This window comes from Aspergillus aculeatus, assembly GCF_001890905.1.
Source record: "Aspergillus aculeatus ATCC 16872 unplaced genomic scaffold ASPACscaffold_14, whole genome shotgun sequence".
NCBI classification, from domain to species: Eukaryota; Fungi; Ascomycota; class Eurotiomycetes; order Eurotiales; family Aspergillaceae; genus Aspergillus; species Aspergillus aculeatus.
In genome coordinates, this window is record NW_017962989.1 from 350,261 (window position 1) to 374,111 (window position 23,851).

The 23,851-nt window shown below is 51.1% G+C and overlaps 6 protein-coding genes across 6 annotated transcripts; 3 read left to right on the plus strand and 3 right to left on the minus strand.

The window, feature by feature from the left end:
• Nucleotides 1-1,116: 1,116 nt before the first annotated feature.
• On the minus strand, nt 1,117-2,944 carry ASPACDRAFT_46000 (translation initiation factor 4B; the record flags this gene model as incomplete). The annotated part of the gene is made up of 5 exons (XM_020201716.1): nt 1,117-2,189; nt 2,244-2,534; nt 2,599-2,679; nt 2,809-2,853; nt 2,914-2,944. The coding sequence occupies 5 exons, from the start codon at nt 2,942-2,944 to the stop codon at nt 1,117-1,119; spliced, it is 1,521 nt and encodes a 506-aa protein (XP_020053486.1).
• Nucleotides 2,945-5,355: 2,411 nt separating this feature from the next.
• ASPACDRAFT_123953 (uncharacterized protein) lies at nt 5,356-6,941 on the plus strand. Its single transcript, XM_020196695.1, has 4 exons — nt 5,356-5,688; nt 5,811-5,924; nt 5,991-6,107; nt 6,182-6,941. Exons 1-4 carry the CDS (start codon nt 5,625-5,627, stop codon nt 6,490-6,492), a joined length of 606 nt encoding a protein of 201 aa, XP_020053487.1. The 5' UTR covers nt 5,356-5,624; the 3' UTR covers nt 6,493-6,941.
• Nucleotides 6,942-7,858: 917 nt separating this feature from the next.
• On the plus strand, nt 7,859-16,722 carry ASPACDRAFT_46002 (FMP27 family protein; the record flags this gene model as incomplete). The annotated part of the gene is made up of 4 exons (XM_020201717.1): nt 7,859-12,448; nt 12,500-16,441; nt 16,498-16,598; nt 16,656-16,722. 4 exons carry the CDS (start codon nt 7,859-7,861, stop codon nt 16,720-16,722), a joined length of 8,700 nt encoding a protein of 2,899 aa, XP_020053488.1.
• Nucleotides 16,723-17,302: 580 nt separating this feature from the next.
• On the minus strand, nt 17,303-19,482 carry ASPACDRAFT_80639 (uncharacterized protein). Its single transcript, XM_020205695.1, has 6 exons — nt 19,313-19,482; nt 18,607-19,227; nt 18,457-18,514; nt 18,302-18,364; nt 18,117-18,228; nt 17,303-18,031 (listed from the first exon to the last, which is right to left on the minus strand). Exons 1-6 carry the CDS (start codon nt 19,451-19,453, stop codon nt 17,554-17,556), a joined length of 1,473 nt encoding a protein of 490 aa, XP_020053489.1. The 5' UTR covers nt 19,454-19,482; the 3' UTR covers nt 17,303-17,553.
• Nucleotides 19,483-19,723: 241 nt separating this feature from the next.
• ASPACDRAFT_80641 (N-terminal protein methyltransferase) lies at nt 19,724-20,547 on the plus strand. The gene has a single exon (XM_020205696.1). The coding sequence runs from the start codon at nt 19,845-19,847 to the stop codon at nt 20,463-20,465; it is 621 nt and encodes a 206-aa protein (XP_020053490.1). The 5' UTR covers nt 19,724-19,844; the 3' UTR covers nt 20,466-20,547.
• Nucleotides 20,548-20,952: 405 nt separating this feature from the next.
• On the minus strand, nt 20,953-22,799 carry ASPACDRAFT_80645 (uncharacterized protein). The gene is made up of 6 exons (XM_020205697.1): nt 22,352-22,799; nt 22,164-22,282; nt 22,053-22,114; nt 21,976-22,001; nt 21,562-21,911; nt 20,953-21,506 (listed from the first exon to the last, which is right to left on the minus strand). The coding sequence occupies exons 1-6, from the start codon at nt 22,533-22,535 to the stop codon at nt 21,252-21,254; spliced, it is 996 nt and encodes a 331-aa protein (XP_020053491.1). The 5' UTR covers nt 22,536-22,799; the 3' UTR covers nt 20,953-21,251.
• Nucleotides 22,800-23,851: the final 1,052 nt, after the last annotated feature.

A 23,851-nucleotide genomic window follows, 5' to 3' on the forward strand; every position in this document is an offset into this window, starting at 1 on the left:
GAGCTGCATCGTCAGCGCATGAGCTGTCGGGATTGATTGGCATCGGCTGAGATCCGCGGAGTCTATCTATTGTCTCGGTCTACTGGTGTGTGCAGTAGGTCACTAAAAACTACTCGGTAGGTAGTAAATGATATCCTTATCTCTATCATCGTGACCGCTCGTTGGTGGCTCCGGCCGAGCTAGTGTGTATCTTAGATGATAACTAAGGTCGCCTACGTCCCGTGATAAATGAACTCGACTAGATCATTCTATAATGGCACTATTGCACTAATCTCACGCAAAATGACTTATGTCCAACTTCGAAGACGGCAAAAACATACGTGGACAAATTCACCGACACGAACGCGATAGGACAGGGGCACGCACAGATTGGTGTCCGAGTTGGACAAGATTCTGGTCCAGTGCTCAAGAAAATCACCAGTGCATGTCATTGAATGGCTCTCCACTGTCATCATCATCATCTTCTTCATCATGCTATCAAACTGGTTTGCTCGGATCGTCAAATTAGGGTCATGGATTCATCAGCGAAGCAAAAGAACAGGACTGACTCCCACACGCCGTTCCTGGACCCCCGAACACACGATACAGAAAGGAGAAGGGGAGTAATATGTTCGTCGGCAATGAAAGAGCGATCGATATTGCAAGAAGGCATTAGGAGAGAGAGAAGCCATGATTCAGAAACAGTTAACGTATACATTCACTTCCTTCACATCAGCCATCATGATCATTGGTGTATAACAGTTCGTCCACGTACATGGGAATAGCTAGCTCAGAGGAAAACCGAAGAAAACTGGAAAAAGAGGGGGAAAAGGAAACTTTTCGACATGCTTGACTGAGAGCAGTAACTAGATCCTGATCGTGGGCCTAGCCGGAACAGACAATCGGGAGGGGGGTAAAGAAGGGGAGAATGGTTCAAAGACGGGAAGACAACGGGTCATCAAAACAAATTAGCCACCGACATAACCAAAATCAATCCGGCTATTCGAAGAGAGCACACGGAGAATTGCTGTTAGGTCCAGGCTACGGCAGGGATCCAGTGCCGCGAGCTGGGACGCTCTGGCGGTAGTAGCGCGATATTTTGGTCAAGTGATGAACAGCTCTGGGGTATCGATGAATCTATGCGAACGTACGGCCACCGCGGCGGTTGTTGCGCTGTCTCCCCGAGCCAACCGTGCTCCAGCCCTCCTCATCGGCGGCTCCAGCCTGGGCCTCAGCGGGGGCGCTCCGCCAGCTGCCGTTAGTCTTGCTGGCAGCCGCATCGGTAGCAGCAGCCTCAGCGCCCTTAGCAGCCGTTTCCTCGCCCTGATCCTGTTCAGCCTTCTCGGCACCCTCTTCCTCACCGGCCTGCCGGAGGATATCGAAGTTCTTGCCACCCTGAGGAGTGTCGGTGACGTCTCTTCCGTTGGGGTCAGCCGTAGACACCGGCTTGTCGGTCTTGCCCTGCTCCTTGGAAGCGCGTTGCTTCTCGCCCTTCTCAGCCTTGGCCTTCTCATCAGCCTCCTTCTTCTGGCGGATGGCAAGTTGGCGACGCTCCTCAACTTCCTTCTCGCGGGCAGCGGTGTCGATGGGCTTAGCTCCACCGAAGATGCTGGCCTTGGACTCGCCGCCGGCAGCCGGGGACGAAGACTCAGTCACAGTCCGTTTCTGGAGGTTCAACTTGGGGCGGCTAGGAGCAGCGGGAGCGGCAGGGGCGGCAGCAGGCGAAGGGGGGTTGCTGGACTCCTTGGGCTGATCGGGGCGCATTCTGGACCGCCATGCGTTGTCGAGGTCGGCAGCGGTGGGCGTGCGTTCTTGACGTTCTTGGAATTCGCGGCGAGGAGGACGAGAGCCATCCTGAGAGCGTCCCTCACCAGAGGGTCCCTCGTGGGAGCGGCCCTCACCCCAGGCGGGGGAGCTGCGTCTGAAACCAGGTCCTTCGTTGCTGCGGGGGCGACCTTCCCTCACGGGGGCGGGAGGGGACAGAGGGCCCTTGCGCTCCCAGTTGTTGAAATCGCGGAACTTGCCATCGCTCTCGAAGTTGCTGCGACGGTTGTTACCGCCGCGTTCACTGCCTGCATCAGACATGTTATCCATGTTGCGTCCGAAGTTGGAGCGATCGAAGTTGGAGCGTTCAGGGACGCGGCGCTGGGGAGCATCCGGAAGAGGGCCCTTGCGGGTCCAGTCAAATTCCTTGACATCGCGCTCCTTGGCTAAAAGCGGTTGTCAGCCAGCATATAACAGTATCCAAGAGTAGCAAAACCTACGAGGCTCAGCGATGCTGACACGGATCGCTCTTCCCTGAAGAGTGGCGCCAGAGAGGTCGAGAGCCTTCTTCAGACCATCGACAGTCTCAAACTCGACATATCCGAATCCCTTGGGGGCCTTGGTCAACTTGTCCTCCACAACACGGACGTTGGTCACACCGCATTCGGCAAAGAGATCGGAGATATCGGCAGAAGCCGCATCGAAGGACAGATTACCGACGTGGGCGGTATAGGGAGGCTGAGTAGGAAGAGGGAGAGGCTCTCTGACAGCGTAACCACCACGCTCGCGTTCTTTCATCGAATCATGTCAGCCTAGGAAATTCCTCGAACTAGTTTTGTAGCGGAGAAGCCATACCACCAAATCCATTACCGAAGCCGGAAGAAGAGGCAAGGCCCATAGGGCGGCGGTCGCCTCCGAAGCTGGTCGAGGAAGGGGCTGGCTAATGATTAAAATGTTGCCATCATGATGAGACTGAGGGTGCGCTCAAAAAACCACGTACCGGCTGTAAATCATCGTACGATTAGCAAAGATCGTTAGAACTATTTCAGAATGAAAAACACTTACCAGGCAAAGGCATGTCGTCCATCTCATCGGCCCAAGAGCCGAGGGCTAGTCGTCATCAGTAATGTTCATCCCCGCGGGGGTATGGGGATATCTCGACGGACTTACACTCATCAGCCAAGAAGTTGCCTAGCGACATCTTCTGGGCTTTCTGCTTTCCGGGCGCTGAACATATGAAGGATACATCAGTAAACAGGGACATCTTTGAGGGGTAGAGAGGTGTGGGTTGCGACAGCGCGCAGGGCCACAGAGAGGGGTTGCAAACGAACCCATGATTGCGGTTGTTCAGTTCGGGGAAACGCGCCAAGGGAAGTTCCTGTGCGCGTCTCGGGGGTTGAAGGTGAGAGTTGGATGGGGGTAAAGAAGACTTCCGAATTAGAAGTCTTGAGGAATTGCGGAGGATGACGTTCAAAGGACGATGAACGATGGGTGGGTTGGGATGCAAGGAAGCTCCGCAGTTGAAGAACAGAGGGGAAAGTAGGTTTATCCGTGAGGATAATTTTTAGTGATGACACTAAAAAAGTCAGCCTCCAAAAAGTGTTGGTGCGGCTTTTGGGCCTGTTGGCGCTCGACCCAACCAAGTAAGTCCCAGTCCAGCTTCCCGAGGGCTTTTTTCCCCTTCCAGTCTTTCCCAGCCCACCCCCTCTTTTGCTTGGGACTCTTTTTGCGGAGAGAGAGAGAGACTGTGTGAAAGTGAAACTCTCCACTTGAGTTTTGTATTTTTTAATCTTTCTTTTCTTTTTCTTTGAATCATGTGTTCCCAATTCTTATTACAGGTTCAAATACTTTTAAGTCGATTGCTGTGGGGATATTTCTTTCTTCCGCTGCTTACTCTTCCCTTCCACGCCTCATCCCGGCCGAGCGCATATGCCTTCACTGCTCATATTAGCCGGCAGATTTGACATGTAGACAATCCAAAAAAAAAAAAAAATCTTTCGCGGGGATATGAAACATCACCTGTGATGTTTGTGAACCATGCCGCCTTGAATTATTCTTCTTCTTGACACAATTCCTCCCGGCGGACACATCCGCAACACTACTGCATGGAGACAAGACTTCTATTAGACTATTCAGCTCTCACCGACAAGGAAAATTAGATAAGGCTTCTGCATTCTTGCCATTCTTCATGATTGAGTGTTACAGCTTCTGGTCCCATTATCCCCTCAGCTGGCTGGGCCCGAGGAAGCAAGGTTCCAAGCCCGCAGTGAAACAAAGAGAAGTAAAATCTCGGGTGACTTGCAGCCACTTGAGGTTGCTGCATCCTCTCGCCTGCTTCATTACAATTGGACAGAAAAAATGAACAATTGCAGGCTTCCTTGTGACTGTCATGAAAGATCAGCTCGCTTAAGATACCAGACGGTCAAACTGGTTCGTATGTCCGAGAGGTACGTAGCATGCTGCTTTCAAACCTTGGCTAGTAGAAGCGTCGTGTAATGGGTTAGGCTTAGCATCAAGGTATGCTGAGACATCAGAATGCAAGTCATTGTGCAATACTCGGCGCAAGGCGGGTCAAGAAAGGATATAGGCCTCTTTGTATAGTCAGCATCATGAGCCGTCTTCCACTTTTCGCTTCACATCCAAGCATGCCATTAGGCATGCCATTATATCATCAAAGCCATATACCCTGAACTTCGCCAGTTGTCCTTAAGACGTCGGATTGCAAATGTCACAAATATGGACACAGACTGCTTTTGATGGCCGTAGAATATGAACGGTTTGAATCGACTGCTCGGCTAAGTCGATCAATTGAACTTCGACTTCGTAGAGTATATGCACGGGGAAACAGTCGAAACCAGCCGAAGAGTCCAGTGCGCACAGTGCTCAAGAAAATGCTTCTGACTTTATTAAGTGTGTGTGAGCATTGTACGTTTGCTGGCAAGTGCAATCGTGGGCACTTTACGCAGTACGCGACTCGTTTCGCTCGACAGAACAGACTAGTTTTAGAAAGGTGCCTGCGACAGTTGCTCGAAGTCAGCCACGGTGTTGGTATAAAGATAGAAAATGCAAGGTCAAGCATCCGAGTCCTACGAGCGACGGACTACCCGATACAAGGTCTTGAAGCATTTGGTGACTTTTGTGGAGAAATGTTTTCGATGCTGCGTTGCAATTAGGCAAACGCTAAGAGGAGCAAGTATGCTTTGAGTCAGTCCCTTCAACGTCCAGACGGACAGTTATATTGTGGTCGTATGCTCCCTTCGCTTACCGCACACGCAGTAAAAGCAATAGCACTGGGTTTTGAGTGAGGCCCAAGCCAATTTGTAGGCACCTGGCCAGTGAGACGGGCGTATATTCAGCCGGACAACCATTTAGACCGTAAGGTCTCATGCATTTTGGCCAGACAAGTGAAAAAATGACAATTGCGATAGAAGACAAAGGGAAGAAGTGGTCAAGCTCTGTTCTTCAGGTTGATAACTGGACCCGCTTGGATTGCGGAGACCCGCTGAGGTGACATCATCCTCGCCCGCAATTACTCGTTTCTATACGGTATAACTGATGTTGCGCTCTCAGCCTTGAGTTAATGGGACTTCGGACATATATGCCACTGACTGTGATTTCTACAGATAGCATGTATGTAAGAGGAATTAACTGCTGCTGAGTGCCGTTGTGGACATGGAAGGTCCAGAGCCTTTCAGATTCGTGATTATGCACACAAATACATGACAAAGCAGCATATCCCGAGTCCCAATCACGTGTACCATTATGGTTTTCCCTGGCGATGAACCGATTACTTGGGCAATCGTTGGCCTGGAGGTGTAACTAACCAACGTACGAAGTAGATCTGAGGGTAACATTTGACTTCGATGTCAACAGCGAGCAGGATGAGTGAACAGAACAAGAGCCAGTCTACGTTTTTCCCGCTCGTCAAGGCAGGAGCTCTGAGCGGTCAGTCCCTTTAAAACCCGGCGAAGCCTCCACGGTTGTACATTTTTTCGCATCAATTCCATGATCCATGCTCTTGCACAGCATGGCGATAACTGCGATGGCCCACTGACATGCCACGATAGGCTCTCTTGGACTGGTGTATGGCGGTGTTGCAGGTGTCATCCGGTCTCCTAATCCGGTGATTCATTCTCTATCTTGCGGTGTTCAATGGGCTGCAACTGGGAGCGGTTTCTGGTGTAAGTGCTCCCTCTTGGCTCCGTGTCGCGTTGATTTTAGCAGAGATCTGAGTCTTCCCCCTGCAGTCTTGAGAGAGAACATCTTAAAATATCATTTCGAAAACAATGCCGATTCTAAGCAACGCGCTTATGTCAGCGCTCTATCAGGGGGCATCGCTGGAGGCACTGTTACCCGACTACTAGGTACGTCGATTGATTATTCTTCGCTTTGGTCACTGCTGGGAAAAACTGCCTGCAATACTAATACCTGGCGTCAGGGGGTCGACTAATTCCAGGAGTGGTGTTCTTTTCGGCACTAGGCTATCTGGGCCAAAGCACTTATAATGCGATCGACACATGGCAATTAGAAAAGGCCAACACTCCATCGAAGCCGATCCTTCAGCGGATCGCCGATTCAAAATGGATTCCGCTCAAGTCCCTCTCCGATGATGATTACAGGGGGATTTTGCGCGAGAAGCTCCTGAGCATCGAGGCTGAGATCGCACTCCTCGATGAACAGATTGAAGGGCTTGAGAAGCTCAAATCTCAAGGGTCAGATTTGTCCTCGTCCGACACATCCACCAGGTGACCAGAAAATCCAGCCCGTCAATTTCTACCACGAACGGCCTTGGTGTAATAGAATGTTACGGGTTAACATTTTCTCCCTGGCCCTTGAAGCGCGTAAGGTCTGGCTTGTTGCAACCCTTGACCTAGCCACGCCGATGCGGAGTACCGCGAAGATCATGCGGCTATTTGGCTATTCTGGCATCGATGATTGTTCTAAAGAAGGCTTGCTCCCCCAAGGCGAGCCCTAGTGAACCTACTGCCCGCAAAAGCGCAGTAGTTATCACCATGTATAATATCACTCTACTATGTTCCTACTTGTATAACCCAAGAATCACGACTATACCACCCAGATTAGAGCTGTTGAACTTGTTGTAGCATGAACTTAGCTCTCTTTCAACGTCTTGTGCAAATACTCAAAAGCCATGAGACTTGAAATAGCGTCAAACGAAATGAGTTTGCCTCCTATCTAGGTTCAGGGACCGCAACTCTGTAGTAGGCGATGCAGCGCTTGACGTGGTGTAAGCTAATGGTTGTACTGTACCTCCATGCAAGCAAAATGCCAGATGACCCGAGTGGCTGTCACAGGGGTCGTAGTCAAAGGGAGTGCATGCGACCCAATTGACATGCAGGTTCAATTGACAGGCACCATTAATTTTACGAATCTCAATAAATCTGTAAGCTGATCTTCAGACGAACCACCCCTAAAAGGCAGGCAAACCCACCCACCTTCAATACTACGTAAGCTGTTCACTTACATAGTACTAGAGTACAGGTACTTTCAGGCCTCGTACGAGGGTGTACAACCGTATGGAGAATGCCGAGCCAGCCGGACGGTCCGGCCACCGGGCAAAAGTGGATGTGGGAGTAGTGGGAGTGGGTGGCTTTCCGCTTCCAGTTCTGCCCGCGTCGGGTTCGACCTTTCCCGCCGCTGACAGCTGGTTGTATTATCCATCCTCGATTATTCTTCGAGCTGCCTCAACTACGGTTGTTGCATCATCAAACATCCAACTCTTCCCCTTCGCCTCATATGCTCGGGAAAGAACATACTCAAACAGAAAAGAAGCATGACTGACTTAAAACTGGCCCGTCCTTGTCGCATCATCTCCCCGGCTGGTCGGCACGTCTCGTATTAACGGAGACCTGTCCTTCGCCGGTTCTGCAGACAGGGAATACATTCCCCCCTCTCTCTCCCTCGAGAACAGGAGGATCGCGGGCTTGATTCAAGGCTGTTCGTCCGTTTGGACTGTTCACCCATCGTGGCTTGCGATAGCCTCCTTTCGCTCATTACTCTTATACAGATACCAAACGACCTACAGCATCTCCATGATTTCTTGGCTGACGACTCCCCGTCCTGTGCAACCGGTCAGTCCCGCTAATCGTGAAATACGATGACGCTCTTCAGTCCGACCACGATTCTCGTGGGCTTCCTTTTCTTATACCTCCTATCCTTCCTTATCTTCGCCATTGTCCGAATTGCAACCGGAGTCTCCATTCAGCGAATAGGATACCTCTCTCTCCGTCGAATTAGCTATGTCCCGAAAGATGGCGTGCAGATCGAACTCCGTGGCCTCGGGCTGTCCTTACATCCACCGTCATTCGCGCAACCTACATGGCTCAGTCTCAAGCTAACAGAGCTCAAAGTGACGCTGGATCCGTCAGCTTTGGGAAAAGCTCGCAAGCCAATGAACAGACCCGATGCCTTGGAGCCGCAGAGTCCTTCGGAGGACGATGATTCGAACAAGGAAAGCACGGAAACGGCTGGGCACACCGCTAAGCAGCGGAGTAAGACGTGGAAGAGCTTGATGCGCATCAAGGAGCAAGTGAAACAGTTACATCGGAAAATTCATTGGTTGAAGTTGGTGGATGTCGTGGCCGTCAATACTACCATCAATATTGTCGAAGCTGGTCAGATACAAGTGGGATCGCTGTCCCTGGGAGTCGATACTAGGCGCAAAATGGTCGATCGAGGCACATTGTATCGGTCTGGGAACACCGATGCTAGCGAACAGAAGCCTGCTGAGTGGATCATGAACGTTCAGAATGTGCTCCTGGCCGTTGATGGAGGCGAATCGACCGAAGTGCTAGACAATATTCGCGTGCATATACATGGTCTTCTCCATAAAGAACTGGATGGCCTCAGAGATGCTTCGATAGCTTTCAAGGTTGGAAGGATGCATATTCCATATGACGACTTTATGACATTCATGCACCGCGTCAAGAAATCCAAGCAGTCGCCGAAAGAGCCTGTGGATAGCAACAACACCGACGACGAGATGTCGTTTGCTGACTTCGTCGAAGAACTTGATCAACCCGGGAGTAGGGATGACTCAATTGTACAGACCGTCGCAGATTCGAAAGAGTTTGCCGGTTCTATACTACGCGGCATACAAGGGATCCAGGTGGCGCTGAGCTTTTTCCGCCTGTCTCGAGCTTTCCAACCGTCGTCCGAAAAGCAAACTCCAATCTTTCTCAATATCGTATCTCACGAAATAGGCATCGACTTACACCGAATGGATCAGCAGAGTCCTGCCCATCGGATGTATTTTCAGCGCAAGGACGTCGCGCATCAGGCTCTTCTTGCCGCCATCTCTCTCTCGGTTAGCTTGGACGACGGCTCAGGTGAAAGCGACAACATACTCTATATCCCGATGGCCACAACGACGATCAAGACCACTCTTCCTTCCAAAACCATCAGCTCTTTTGACGACTACAACCCGGAGGAGCGCAACACTAATATTCTGTTTGCCAATTTGGTTGTTACCTCACCTTCCCTCGATCTTGAGCCAAGGCAGGTTTCTAGACTCCTCGGACTGTCGCAGTCCCGCAGACCATCACCCAGAGGCAAGAAGAGAGACAATAATCGCCTGATATCGCGATTGCTTCCCAAAGCAAGTATCAAAGTATCCATTCACGAGCCGGTGGTTAGATTTGTTCTGCCGATTACCAGCCCAGACCGAACCTCCAACGATGACTACAATCTTCTCATATCATCGATATCAGCAATTTCGCTTGATATCGAGTCTTCGCACTCTTCGGAAGGTGGAGTGCATTACTCATTGTCCTCAATTTATCGGGTGGCTTCGCACAAATTATATTATCAGACACCATCTGGTATTAAACATAACCTCCTCACAACTGAGTCGTTGGAGTTCAAGGTTCTATTGAGTGCTTCTCCAGAGGTACGCGTGATGGCATCAGGTAATCTCAATACTGCCTCCGCACACATGGTCAATGATGAAGTGAATCGCGGAATTTACGAGGTGATTGAACAATTCCGCGCTCATACCAAGCATAAGAGAACGGTATCTATGTCCATCGAAGAGCGGAAGCCTAGTATACTGAGGCGTGTCCCCCCATGGCTCCTTAGGTTCCAGTTTGAGGCCACTGGTCTTAGCTTGGAGATTGCCGGTGTTGATGCCAGTGTCTCTTCGCTATCTCGCGGCGTCTCATTTCAGCTGCAATCATGGACCGCAGACTACAAGGCCCAGAAGTCTGAGCCGATTGCTGTCAGCTTCTCAAGGCGACGTACGCCTAGTCATTCAACGATAGGTGATGAGTCGTCCTTCAAATTTCCTACCTCACCGCCAAGGCAGAAGCTAGGCGTCGCTGCCGATGGTCGTCGACTTGCCATTCATGTCCGTGGCTTCGAAGGATTCGTTATTGAATCGGAAGATTTCCTAGAGGCTGAACCCTTTTTCTCCCTTCCGAGGTTCGAGGTTGCTTTGAGCACTATGAGCGATCGCCTGGGACCGATTTTCAACATCAATTCTGTCTTCAAAGGGGTGTACCTCCAGTATTCGCTCTACCGGTATTACTGTCTTGGGGTTGCTGTTTCTGTGCTTAAGAACGCTTTCATGCGTAGGGCATCTGGAAATCAAGACCAAGAAGCATCCCAAGGTCTGAACGGCTTCTCTTCTCCGTCGTCGCGGGCTTCTTCCAGAGGCGAGCTTGTCACCGTCGATGTGAGGGCAACAGTCATTCAAGTCAAGACTTTCCTCCCTGCGGATCCCCCGATGTTGCTGCAAATCTACGGGCTCACAGGGGGGTCTCACCGTCTCTCTACTCCTTTTGTTCGAGCTCATTTGGTACGATTGCATGCCGAAGCTCCCAAGCTCAAGGGGATCTGGGCTAGAATCATAAGCATGAACAATGTCAGGCTTGACTTGCGCAAGATGAAAATAAAGCAGGGTACGAGCATGGTTGAGCAGAAATCAATCGATGTTTGGGCGGACTTTATCCGACTTGGAGTTCCGCATCATATGGTCATGCATCGCATCTTTGACAACTTCATCAATACGTCTAAGGCACTCAAGCAACTTCATCAACGGTTCAAGGGTCATTCGGCTGAATTTGGAGCAGCAAGAGACCCAGAAGACCCGAAGAAGGTCCCTAGGATCTCCTTGCGCAGCAAAGCATTACTTTTTGAGATGGAAGATGATGCTTTTGAATGGAAGCTTGGGTGCATCTACCGCACTGGTTTACTGGAGCAGCGTCAGCGCCTGGCGAGGGAAGAGGCGTTTGAATTAAAATTGCAGAAGATCAAGGAGACAGATCAGCGACGCACTTCATCCAGGCTTCGTACTAGGTCAAGCCACCGGACTCTTCGCAGTGAACGCCAGAGTGAGGAGAGAAGGAGAAGTAGGAGTGCCGATGCAAAGCTGCGGAAGAGCTTGAATGATGACAAACGTGGACGAGACAGGAAGTTCCGTTATGATACGGAAGGTGCTGCTTGTCTATCGTGCGAATCCAAAGTATCTGCCGAGAACGCGTGGTACCGGCTTCAGGAGCACAATGCCCGATCCTGGAAATCAAAGATTGACTCCGCGCTACGGTTCCAGGGTACGTCGATCAGGGAGGTGAGAAACCTTTTCTCCGGCGCGGACGAACCGCCAGAAGACGTGCAAGAGACAGAAACTGTCCTGTCAATCCCCAATCGACCTGCTATCTTGTCTGCTTTGATAAGTGACATCAATCTTGTGATCGACAAGCCGTCTTTTCCCCTGGAAGACTATCCCAAGTTCCTCAACAGCATTGGTAAGGGCATGCCAATGTCAATGAAGTATGCATTGCTTGTTCCCATGAGTATTCAGCTGGACATGGGAGAAGCTCGGGTCAACCTCAGAGATTATCCGCTGGACCTCTTGCACATCCCGGCACTACGGCCCGGACAATCCCCAAGATTATCAAGCTGGTCCCTGCGGACTAACTTCGTGATTGCGGAGGAGTACCGCGATCATAAATCTGCTAGACAGGTCAAGTTGGAGTTGGTCCCTTCAACAGAACTATCAGATGGGTCGATAAGTCCGCCTTTCGCCATCGAAGTCTGGCGATCTGTTTCTCCTGTGAAAACATACTCGGACCCCACCTTTGAAATCAACACCAGTCTGCCCACAAGCATTTCCTGGGGCATGTCTTATCAGCCCGTCATTCAGGACATGATGAAGATAATTGAAGGTTTCACAAAGACCGAGATCGATCCGTCTGATAGAGTCGGCTTCTGGGACAAGATCAGATTGAGTTTCCACTCGCGAATTAAGGTAGTATGGAAGGAGGACGGAGACGTCCATCTCCGTCTCAAAGGATCGCGCGACCCATACGTTGTTACTGGATTTGGTGGTGGATTCGTAATGTGTTGGCGCAAGGATGTTAAATGGGAGATCCATACCAGCGATGATCCAATGGAGTTCATGAGCGTTACGAGTGGGGAGTACGTGCTGGCAATACCCGACTACAGCCACGAGGCACGATATATGGCCGAGGCTACGGCCCAGGATCTGGAAACGACATCATCTTCCAGCGACCTGAAGAATGCGGCTCACTTCAAGAAAGTCGTTATGAAGCTATCGGGTGACGTGCGTCTGGTTGCTGGCTTAGTATTCGAGCGGAACATCAACGAGAATGAACGGTCATTCCAGTTCAGACCTCACTATGATGTTGTCCTTCAAAATCCCCTCCTCATCGACCCAGCACATAAAGAGGTAAGCTATGTGTCCTGGATTTTGCAAGATTCAAAGCTAAACTGTCAACAGGACTATGACGCCTACCGCGGCTTCCGCAGTAACCACATTCATCTATCGATCTCTGTCATTGCACCGGTCAGCAGGAATTGGTCTGTTGACTCCGTCCAGCCGTCTGCAAGCTACAATACCGTGCATCTGAGTCCCCGCTTCTTCACACATTTCTTCAATTGGTGGTCTCTATTCTCCGGTGTTATGTCATTGCCAGTTCGACAAGGACCGCTGTGGCCTGGTGTCACAAAAACGAGCAAGAAGTTCAACCGTCATTTAGCGACGGTCAAGTACAAGCTACTCTTTGCTCCACTGTTTGTTGCCCATATCTATAAGCACAAGGATCGCGAAGATTACGCGGAAGATGTCGTGACGGCTACCGGCATCAAAGTTCGACTGGACAGTCTCAAGCTTGATGTTCACCAAAGACGGGAACACGTCAAAACTCAGGCCAAGGGTCGCTTGAAGCAAACCAAGGCGAGTGCGATGCGGATCAATCAGGCACAACTGGATCTGCAGGCCGCAGACTTTCGTGCTGTTTCCGCCAGCATTGAAGGCACAAATTTCGATGACATCGAGAAAAATAGGGATGATATCCTGTCCTCCTTCCAACAGCCTGTCGCATCGGTGGACTTGTCTCGGTTTACGATCCCTGATCAGAATCTTGACTGGATAGACATGGACGATTTCGTGGAATTGGACTGGATACTGCCTCAGGAGTCGAACCCTCGGACCCAGATCTTGCCTCTGGCATTCACGCCACGCTTCACGTACTTCCGCCAAACCGACCATGGGCAGACAGTCCCAGATGAGACTGGATATAGCTCATTTGGTGACGAACCGACCCATATTTGTGTGATGTCTGAGAACAATGAGCCTCGTCGAGTGCAAATGGAGTTGATTAGAGATCGCCTGGTCTCCGTCGAGGCTCAGATGCGTGATTGCAACCGGACCATTGGTGAGCAGGAACTTCGCATGGCGAAGGAGGTAGATCATGATCCCGAGTTAAGGAAGCAGCACGCCGACTATCTGAGGCAAGCAGAAACGTTGACACGGAGACGAGCGTTCCTTACAGCTGGTCTGCAACGCATTGAAAGGCTGATAGCCCGGGAGGAGAGGCATCCAGTGGAAAGAAGCCCGGAAGCCTTCGCCAATGACAGCGCTTCTAAGATGGGAACTGACTCAGATTCAACAAGTGACGCTCGGGACGCCGATATGGACGGACTCTACTCGGGCCCTGATGACGAATTGGCAAGCGATTTCGACAATCGGTTCATCATTCACAATGTTCAACTCAAGTGGAACAATTCGTTGAGGAACATCATGCTTCGTTACATCCACCAAGTAAGCCAGAGACGGGGTTTCGTGTACTACATGTCTCGGCGGGCAGTCAAGTTCATCCTCGACATCGTCGACGAGCAGAACAAGAACAAGCAAAAGCACTCGAAACTGTTCCGGACAGCATCGAGACGTCCCTCGGATGCTCGAGGCCTCGTGGATAGCGAAGATGATGACAGTGTCGAAGATCGCATTGAGCAGCTGTTGAATGATGCCAAACGCTTTGTGAGCGCCGAAGAACAAGAGAACCAGGAGCAGAGAAAGCCGAGCACTCCTACATCGGAGGGCTCCAGCGAAAATATTGCGCCAGAATTTACACCTCAAAACAGTTATCATCTGCGGCTCATCGCCCCTCAAATCCAGCTCCAGAGTGAAAAGAACCAGAAATCAGTGTTGCTGGTCGCCGCTAAAGGGATGCAACTGCAGGTCATCTCTATCATGGACAAGGAGCGAGTGTCTGATGATGTTAGCGGTCTGGTTCAACGTCGCTTCTCCCTTTGCATGGACGGAGCCCAGTTCTTCGTGGCAACACAGAAGAATCTAATGAACCACCTCCAGTTCTATGCAGGCAACAAATATGGCAATTCACCAGGCTCAGCGTGGCCACCTTGGTTGACCCTAGAAGCAGTATTCGACTTTGAGTTGAATCCCTTTGGCTTCTCGAGGATTATTCAGAAGACTTCGGCGAGCTTGCGATATGACAAGTACAACAACCTTCGTCTGAAGTACAACGAGGAAGTGGCCAAGGGCCAACCAGGGCAACCTCTCAACATTGAAGAGCAGGAGCCGAGGATGGATCACATCAGTGTTGATTTCCCTCACTTCAGAGCCATCTGTGACTCGGCTGAGTATTATTCGATGTATATCATCGTTCTGGACCTCCTTCTCTATAGTGAACCACTGGAAAAGGTCCGCAATGAACGCTTGGAGAGGATCATGCTCACGTCCGATTTCAGTGACTTGAGGGGTGCTCCAGAGATGGTGTTCAAACTCCAAGCCCGCATTCGACAACTAGAGGAGATCAAAGAGCATTTCCAGATCCATGCCAAGTATTTGGACAAGCAAGGCTGGGAAGATCGCTTGGTCCTTGAGAAAGACCTTACTCAATGCGAGGACGAGCTGTTCTTCCTGATGAAAGCCATCACAAGCTCCCAAAGAAAGATTGACCCGACCATGTCGAAAGCGAATGGAGTCCTTCGCTGGAATATTTCAGCCAGTGAGGTTGTGTGGCATTTGATGAAGGATCAGTCCGAACCATTGGTTGAATTTCAGCTGAGGAATGCTGCTTATGATCGCACAGACAACAGTGACGGTTCGAACCATAATGAAGTTGCGGTCGAGCGACTGTATGGCTTGAATCTGCTCCCAGATGCGATCTATCCCCAGATCATCGTTCCTTACCTTGACCAAGCTCGCAGTCTCGACGGGCCGGATGATTATATGATCAAGGTCAAGTGGCACATGCTCGAGGCAGTTGCTGGCATACCAGTTGTGGACGATTTCGAAGTTTCTCTTTTCCCTCTCAAGGTCCAATTGGAGCAGGTGCTCGGCCAGAAGGTATTTGAGTACATGTTTCCAAATGTTGGGTCAACTGCTTTCGAAAATGGCGGGTTTTCACCCTTCATGATCAAAAACATGAAGCCTATCGATGGCTCATCTGACTCCGAGGAGGAGGAACGCCCAAAGACATCCCCTGGACTTGAACAGAGCGATATGTCAACAGACGATTTGTCCTTGAAGGGGACCGGGGCTATTGAGTTAAGACTCCAGCCCACGCTTTCTCTGGCGGAGGAGGCTAGGCCTCGATCCCAGCATCGCCATCTCAAGGGCCTTGCACTGACTCCTATCCACAAGGATAAAGATCCAAACCTTTTGATGCGCCCGTCGACGAGCGGGGCGTTGAGCAAGAAGAGATCAGTCGACAGCCTACGCATGTTGTCAAGACAGCCCACAGAGAAGTCGCTAGTGAACACTGCCGGAACGAATTCCACTGGCGACGAAAAGTCAAAGAAATTCGCTCTTGGAAGACCCAGCAAAGGCAAGTCCAAGGAGACTCCGGATGACCTGGCTCAGATGATGTCACGTGCATCGAACTATATGACGTTGGCTCATGTCAAGGTGCATGACGTGGTGCTCTGCCTGAGTTACAAAGGCAAGGGTGACCACAATCTGGAGGATCTTCATGACTTTGTCTTCCGATTGCCGGTGCTTGAGTATCAGAATAAGACATGGTCGAACCTGGACCTGGCTCTGCGTCTCAAGAAGGACGTTATCAAGGCTCTTATCTCGCATGCACCTGCGATTCTCGGCAACAAGTTCTCTCATCATCGACCTTCCAAACAGCAACAACAACAACAGAAGCGGTATCGCGAGCTTGTAAGCTCATCCCAGCTTCTACATAATTCAGACAGTGTTGTGCAATCGACGTCTGAGAAAGCCAGTAGCCTGGCCAGTGTCGACTCAAACAGTGAATACTCGGAGTCACAACGCTCCGGACATTCGGGGACTTTGCCGCTTGCGCGGTCAAACTCACTCGGGTCTAGCATGCTCAGCATTAATGAACCGAGTGGAGTGATCTCTGATTCTCGGTCGGCGAGCGAGGTTGATGTGGATGCTCGTTGGGAAGTATGTACTGCCCGAAGTCAATCAGTATTGAGAAACCTTGCTAACTGTTCATGTAGCAATCTCGCCGACTTGTCAATCCTCCCAGCAGACCAATGACGTCGGGTCAAGCTCTGCCTCGGTCTCAGACCACCAAGCTCTGGGATGGACCGGAAGAAAGGTAAGCTTATATGAACTGCACGGAACACATCTTTGAGCGAAACTGATTCTTTCGTAGTAGTTCCAGCCACAAGACCGCATCAATCCGCAACTTTGGCCGCAAACTAATGCCTTCTCGGAAATAATCTCCCTGCTTCATAGCGGAAGGCATACGTTCAAAATCACACCCCTTCCAGGATCCCTTGTTCCATTATCCTGTTCCCCTCGTTGAGATCTCGCTTGTTGCACATTCTTGACCTTGCATTTGCCATGTGATACCCCCAATGCAGTGGGTCGTATAAAGGCGTCGGCACATCGGTATGCTTTTCTTGCCATGGAGTCCGTTCATAATACCAGGAGTTTATCTGGGGATCTTTGTTGTTGCTTCCCGGCCCCTGATTCTGCCATCCATCCTTATCGATTTCCTCTCCCGTACAAAACCTCTATTTAACCCTAATCTCTTTTCTCTTCGAAAATATCTTTTCTGCATGTACCATTCTTGTTCTTCTCCCTTCTTTTTTTTTTTTTTTTTGTTTTTTTTTTTTTTTCTTTTTTTTCAGACCCTAGACGCTAATCGCAAGTGCATATCCTTTGCATGTGCAGGGTTATGTTTACGGCCGTCTACGGAGTTGCATTTGCGGGTGGTGCGCGATATGAGCGCTTTGAATATATGGTGTGTGGTATGGTTCTGTGGGTATATATCAGGATAGACGGTGCAATTAAAAGGTACTCTGGGTCAATACTATTTGTTTCTGCCATGCCAGACAGCTCTTCAATGATAAGCGATGTTCGGAAATCTCCTTGCCCCAAGACGCTTTGGGGCTGTTGGCACCCTGTTCCTCGATCAGGCGTTGTGTAGCCAGTGACTCTATAGCAGCCCCCGCCCCCCAAAACACCCACCAGGCAACGTGTTCATCAAATCTGCATACCCTCCCCCATCCCCCCTTCCCACTTGGTGTATCTAATGCATGTTTAGACTACTCCTCCCTTCCTACCCCAACCATCTCCAAAGCCCCCTCACACAACCCCCGAAGCTGCTTCCACCTCTCCAGCAACATTTCAAGCCTGCCCCGCTCCCACTCTGGAGACCGCACGGCGGCCGGGGAGGACGCAACAGACACAGCAGCAGTACTCCCATCATCCTTCCCCTCTAAACTACCACTACCACTACCACTACCACTTTCACCTCCGTCCCCCACGCAGCTCCGCGAACCATCTCGGGCTACCATCGCTTCCTCAATCCGCCCGATCACCGCCTCGCATTCCCCCCAATACACCTCGATCCACCCCCGAATCACCTCCGTGGACTTTTCAGCAGAGAACCCCCGCCGTGAACGCCCCGTGATCCAGAGTTTCCAGTCGCGGCGGCTCATGGTTTTCAGGGCGGCTGCTGCTTGGATATTCTTGGGGATGGTTGAGGTTGGTGGAGTGGTTGGGGATGTGAGTTCGAAGTTTCTGGGGTGGATGGTTAGCTTTCCTCTCTTTGTTTTGCAGGTATCAAGATGGATGGGGGGGGGGGGGGGGGAGGGGCTGGCCTTACCCGAATAAATCTTGCCCGATGAGGTCTTTCTTTTGCTCGATGGTGAGGTCTTGGAAGATGATGTCGTCGAGGTAGATGCTATCTGAGGGGTTGGTGGGGAGGAAGAAGCCATCTTTTTTTTCTTTGGTTAGATTGTGTTTTTCGGGGGGACTAGGGACTAAGGGCTAGGAAGGGGAACAGCATACATTCGACGAAGAGGAAGTCGTTGGAGTGGGAGCCGTAGCTCATGAAGATTTCTTCGTTTAGGTCTTTTTTTTTGGAATGTTTGTTAGAAGATTGTGTGGTCTTTTGTGCTGGTGGTGAAGAAGGTATTCGTGTTGTTGTGGGGTTGGTTGCATACCGTATTGTCGGGTTGCTTTGAAGAGGTAGTTCTCGCCGGTCCAGATGACTTCGCATGCCTGTTTCGAAAAAGGATGTCAGGTATTTGGTTAGAGTAGGGGTAGGGGTTGGGTTGGGTTTGGCTTGAGTGCGTAAGGGCTGGCTGGCTTACCGCATCGTCGTCGTGGTTGAAGTAGTCCGCAAATGGGACCATGGCAATAGCATCGTTCCAGTCCTCCGGCTCTTCTTTACCCGGCGAGACATAGTAGAAGCTCCGCGAGTTGATGATGAACCAGTAGTAGGCGAACGTGCTCCAGTCAATATCTGGGTATACGGTGCGCACATGTGCCCATGCGGCCTGTAGCCGGTTCTCCTGCTGGCCCAGCAGGTTCTGGTATCTGGTTTCGTAGTCTACGCCTACTGGTTCTTTCTGGAAGGTATTCCAGAGTCCGGAGATTGAGGGGGGTAGAAGGCTTGGTGGTGCTGATGACGAGGAACTCTCGCTGCTGCTGCTGCTGCTGCTGTCGCTTGTGGCTTTCTCGAAGGCGGAATTGGACCGCCGGAGATGCTCCGGCCAGAGCACGGGCATGGTGTCCTCGAACTCGCGAAAGTTGGGCCAGACCTTGCGCCAGGGCTCTAGCTCCTTGAGTAAGGCGGCGTCTCCGTGGCTGAGAAATGCAGCGAGAATGCAGTGGATGGATGAGCCTGAGGGGAATTGCTCCACGAATGATGAGGGGATCGAGTCAATGGTCAGCATTGCTGATACGGGCACGCTGAGCATGACCTCATTCTCCTGCAGCTGAATTAGCATACGCCAGAAACATTGGGCATGGTTTATCGATCTCGAGGGTCTTTAGGGCATGGGGTATAATACATACTTCTATCATCCGCGTCGCTTTCATGCCCAGGCGTCGGCCGGGGAATCGCGCTGGAGTGATGCCGTTAATCGTCACGCCTTGGGACTTGGCCCATTGCATGAACGCAACATGTTCCTCGCCGGGAGACTCGTCCGCTGCCATCGTCAGCTGTCCCCTGGCCATTTATCCCCGCTGTGTATGCTGAATCGAACTCAAACAGGACATTGCGTGGATGCTTGTAGTTCTTCACGGCGCGATTAGGTAAGCGGGGTATGAGGGCGTTCCTGCCTGAGGCCTGCTAGCAGCTCCGCGGACCTGCCTGTGCAGATTCGATATCCGCATCAAATCCAAGGCTTGCTGCGCGCGACCTTTTGTTTCTTGTGGTCAACATTGCGAAACACAATCTCTCCCTCCTCCCCCTTCCTATCTCTACCTTCAAGACATATCCACTATGACCGACCCAGCCACCACACCGCAAACCGCGCCGGACGCAAAGATCGACCCCGCGGCCTCCCTCCGCTACTGGAACAGCGTGCCCGCCAACGCGAAAGTGATGCTGGGCATGCTCGGCCAATACCCCTGGTACACGCGGATCGACCTCCGGGGCTCGAAGACCTTCCTGAACAAAGTCCGCCGCCTGATCCCCGACTGCCCGACGGAGGGCAAACTCGCGCGCGGGGTCGACTGCGGCGCGGGCGTCGGCCGCGTCACTGAGGGCCTGCTCGCCCACGTCTGCACCACCGTCGACGCCGTCGAGCCCGTCGACAAGTTCATCCAGATCATCCGCGATTCCTCCCTCAAGCGCGACGGCGTCGTCGGCGACATCTACACCTTGGGCTTGGAGGATTGGCACCCCGACAAGCGGTACGATCTGATCTGGACGCAGTTCTGCGTGGGTCATTTGACGGATAAACAGCTGGCGGAGTACTTTGTCCGGTGTCGCGAGGCGCTGACGGAGACAGGCGTGCTGGTCGTCAAGGAGAATCAGTCGACAGATCCCCGTGGCGAGGATATGTTCGATGAGGAGGATAGTAGTGTGACGCGCACGGATGACAAGTTCCGGGCCCTGTTCAAAGAGAGTGGGTTGGTGGTGGTGGCGTCGGAGTTGCAGTTGGGGTTTCCGAAGAATTTTCGGCTGTTGCCGGTCAGGTTTTATGCGCTGAGGCCGGTTTGAGTGGTTACCCTTGGGCGGGATTGAGAAGAGATTATGTAGGGTTTGGGTGAAGAGCAAAGCATTGAGATGGTTTCTCGGCTTGAAGGGGAGCGGGGATGGCTACAGCTGACTGGGTAGAGACGGCAATTGTCGACATCGGCCGATCTGGTCCCAGGCATTTGCTTCCGCCAGATGCTAGGGCCATTTGTGAGTCTGCCACGGTGGTGGTCGTCGTGTCGACTACATCTACACCTCGAGCGGCACATGGCATCCCCGTCACGGCACCTCTCGATCATGTCACGATATATGGGAGGCTCGGCCTATGCGTGCATATTTTCTAGGGGGGATTGACGATGGCACGAGTGCAACGAAGAAAGAACTAACCAGAACTGAGAGGATGGGTTGTTTGCTGCTGGCGGCAAAGTATACAATCTTGTACAATTTTGGTATTATGATTCCATTATCTAAAAGCAAATGTCCCAAGCCGAGAATAATAAGTCTAGGTATTCGAACACAAGGTGCAACTATCAACAAGTCGCTTGGAAAAAGAAGAAGGCTTGGGTATCTTTATGTACAGTAACATGTCGGCGCAGCCGTCGTAAATCTCATCATGAACATTTTTCGTAATCTTCACGTTAGTTGTGCAGTTGTTGGTTTGATGTGAACTTCAATAGTCCCTCTTCCAAGCTCATCTCGAGTGTGCTTGGAGTTGTCGATATCGGACGGAAGGACACCATTGTGATTCGTCGAAGCAAATGTGGTCACATCCAGGTAGACCAAGGAGTATCGCAACCCTGAAAGTCTGATTCAGGATTGAGCGGATGGGCTTGATGGCGCAGTTTCCTTTTCGCGGCCCCAAGTGAATAGATTCGGCAAACGGTCATGAACACTTTCGAGTCGCGTCCGGGCGGATGGCGCATTAGGATCGTCGGTATAAGCAATGCCTCCTTCACCGTGGTTCGCGCCCCACGATTGTCTTTCGCGTCGAAGATCACTCTGAACCCATGGGATAGTGATCAGAGTCCAGACTCCAGCCCAGGCGAATGGAAGCGTCCAGCCCAGCTTGAAGAGGCTCATTAGTCATATGGACATACTAATGGGGAGTGGACGGACTTACAGTATAGGCAACCGGCTCCTCCACGGTGAATATGATCGCGGTGATAGCAGCAGCGCATACGATGGATCCTCCGGTCCAGAAACAGTTCATCTGAAACAGCATACGGCGGAAGTATGGGCTGGAGAGGTACCGCGTCCGAAGGGCATATCGATAGATCTGACCGCCACCTCCATCCACGGCAACCACATCTTCAATGAGCACATACAAGGCGGTGGGCATTGTTGAGCCTTTGGGCGTGGAGGAGATTCGGAAGGGTGCTTTCACGCCACATGCGCGCAGGATGTCAAGGGTGAGGTAGACACCACCAAAGTAGAACATAACGGTTGGGAGGACCATTGCAACGAGACGCACTATACATCCAGTAATGTTAGCCAGAGTCAGAGTCAGAGGCACGACGAACGAAGATCAACTTACCGTATGGCTCTGCAGGTACAGTTCCTCTGAGAGAGGTTAGCTGTTATCCAAATATCCTTCCCGAATATGCCACTTACACGATCAATTCAATTGCGAGGATCAACCAAACGATAGTAAAGTTGATGTGGAAGAAGTCTAGCTGCATGATAGTCAGTATGACCCATGGCGTTGGCAAGCAAGTAACATACCCATCCTTTTGGTGCGTTTAAGGGTCGAGCGCGGGAATCTTTGCGAAAGAGGTTGTATAACCGATAGAAGTATTCGAAGACCGAGATACCTCCCAAGGAGGCAGTCACAATACTAAATACTGGACGGCAAAATAAATCAATAAAGGTCGGGAGGGTCGGGAGTGCGCAGGAAGAGTGATCTAACTTACCGAGGTTGTGAGAGAGGTCGGTGAGATACCATAGACACCAGTATAGGATGAGCGGTTGGGCCATTGTATCAATGATGAAGAGAATCCAGAAAAACGCAATCGACTTCTTCCTTGTGCGCAAAGAGTAAGGCAGCTGCGGAGGCTCCGAGGGCGCCGTCCCGGCGGTTGCTTCAGTATCATCCATGATGGGTGGCTAGAAGCGGCACGTATTAGTCGGCTCGATCTGTCAATTAGTTGTTCTGTGATGTGATGGGTGTTAGATTGATCAAGTGGCTTCCGAGACAATGCGAGGCATGGTGGGGTGGAAAAGGAGGACAAAAGGTAGTCAGTGTAGGAGAGTAGGTATCTCTCGAATCGAATGGGATGAAAGTAGAATGACTAGACTATATGGCAAATTTGAAAGGAGGCAGTGTTCAAAGGCGAAAAAGACTCCGGAAACCACGGCTTTAGGAAATTGTTTTTCCCCCTGCCCATTGAATTCGGCGAACCGAATGGCTTTTTTGGCTGGCCGCGATGCCTGACGTAACCCCGTCGCGGTGATGTCATCCGCCCGTTCCGTCACTCTCTTTATTGTTTTTACTTATTCCTTCATTCCTTTCACCAAACATCAACAGCATAAACAACCCAGACATTGCATATCCTTCAGCCGTAGACTTGGCTGATGTTATAAGAGCCACTGTTGTCTCACTCTATTGTGATTCTGTCTAGGAAGGCGATGGGATCCAGGTTCCATCCCACAATGTCATCCCAGAGGTACATCTGCTGGTCTGACCCGCCCACCACCGCTGGAATACGAGATTTGCCTCCCACGCTTACCGCTGGATATAATCCGTTCTACTATAGCTTTCGTCAAAGGATTCAAGATAGGAGTACGGGGGTACTAGGTGTATAATTTATCCTCGGATTGTCCAATGCCCTTCCATACGATGCCCGGAGCTTCGAGCCACAGGATTAGGTATGTCTTCGATCATTACCAGCTCCACTTGGACCCTGGCCCGACCGGATGATCAGCATCCGATCGTCAGAATGCATGAAGTCATGCACAATAAATTCTACCGGGCTGAGTAATTATGCAGTATGCAGCTACATACTATACAAACAGTGATAGCTGCCCTCAATGAGATACAGGCACTGAGTAAATGTGTGTAGCTATACTAGGTAGTGACATGACACTTCCAATTGCGGGGCCTTATGAGCAGAAACATTTGGTGGGGCAAAGGGTCAGTCGCTACGAGTATTGCTTATAGCGTAACACAGTCGACAAACAAACAAATTCACTTTGTCCAAGTCAAGAGGGGAATCAACACTTGAGCAGTTTACTGCGTAGAATTATTGAATGGCCGCTTGATCAAGTTCCTTCCTGATCATAACACTACTTTTCTTCTTCAATCGTCCGTAGATGTAACATCTAAGCTACTCAGTTTATCCCATCCTCCACCCCCCGCGGGTCTTCAACCTGCTACCGAGGCCAACGATCTAAGGTCTTTCTACCTTCTACCC

What these genes read in the sequence shown, in the direction of transcription:
- ASPACDRAFT_80645 (XM_020205697.1), bottom strand. Translation starts at nt 22,535, where the DNA reads ATGGATGATACTGAAGCAACCGCCGGGACGGCGCCCTCGGAGCCTCCG. An exon ending in CGACCTCTCTCACAACCTCG is followed by an intron (nt 22,283 to 22,351) that starts GTAAGTTAGATC and finishes TTTGCCGTCCAG; the next exon opens with TATTTAGTATTGTGACTGCC. An exon ending in TGTACCTGCAGAGCCATACG is followed by an intron (nt 21,912 to 21,975) that starts GTAAGTTGATCT and finishes CTGGATGTATAG; the next exon opens with TGCGTCTCGTTGCAATGGTC.
- ASPACDRAFT_123953 (XM_020196695.1), top strand. Translation starts at nt 5,625, where the DNA reads ATGAGTGAACAGAACAAGAGCCAGTCTACGTTTTTCCCGCTCGTCAAG. An exon ending in AACTGGGAGCGGTTTCTGGT is followed by an intron (nt 5,925 to 5,990) that starts GTAAGTGCTCCC and finishes TTCCCCCTGCAG; the next exon opens with TCTTGAGAGAGAACATCTTA. An exon ending in CACTGTTACCCGACTACTAG is followed by an intron (nt 6,108 to 6,181) that starts GTACGTCGATTG and finishes ACCTGGCGTCAG; the next exon opens with GGGGTCGACTAATTCCAGGA.
- ASPACDRAFT_80639 (XM_020205695.1), bottom strand. Translation starts at nt 19,453, where the DNA reads ATGGCAGCGGACGAGTCTCCCGGCGAGGAACATGTTGCGTTCATGCAA. An exon ending in AAGCGACGCGGATGATAGAA is followed by an intron (nt 19,228 to 19,312) that starts GTATGTATTATA and finishes ATTCAGCTGCAG; the next exon opens with GAGAATGAGGTCATGCTCAG. An exon ending in ATCGGGCAAGATTTATTCGG is followed by an intron (nt 18,032 to 18,116) that starts GTAAGGCCAGCC and finishes CATCCACCCCAG; the next exon opens with AAACTTCGAACTCACATCCC.
- ASPACDRAFT_80641 (XM_020205696.1), top strand. Translation starts at nt 19,845, where the DNA reads ATGCTGGGCATGCTCGGCCAATACCCCTGGTACACGCGGATCGACCTC.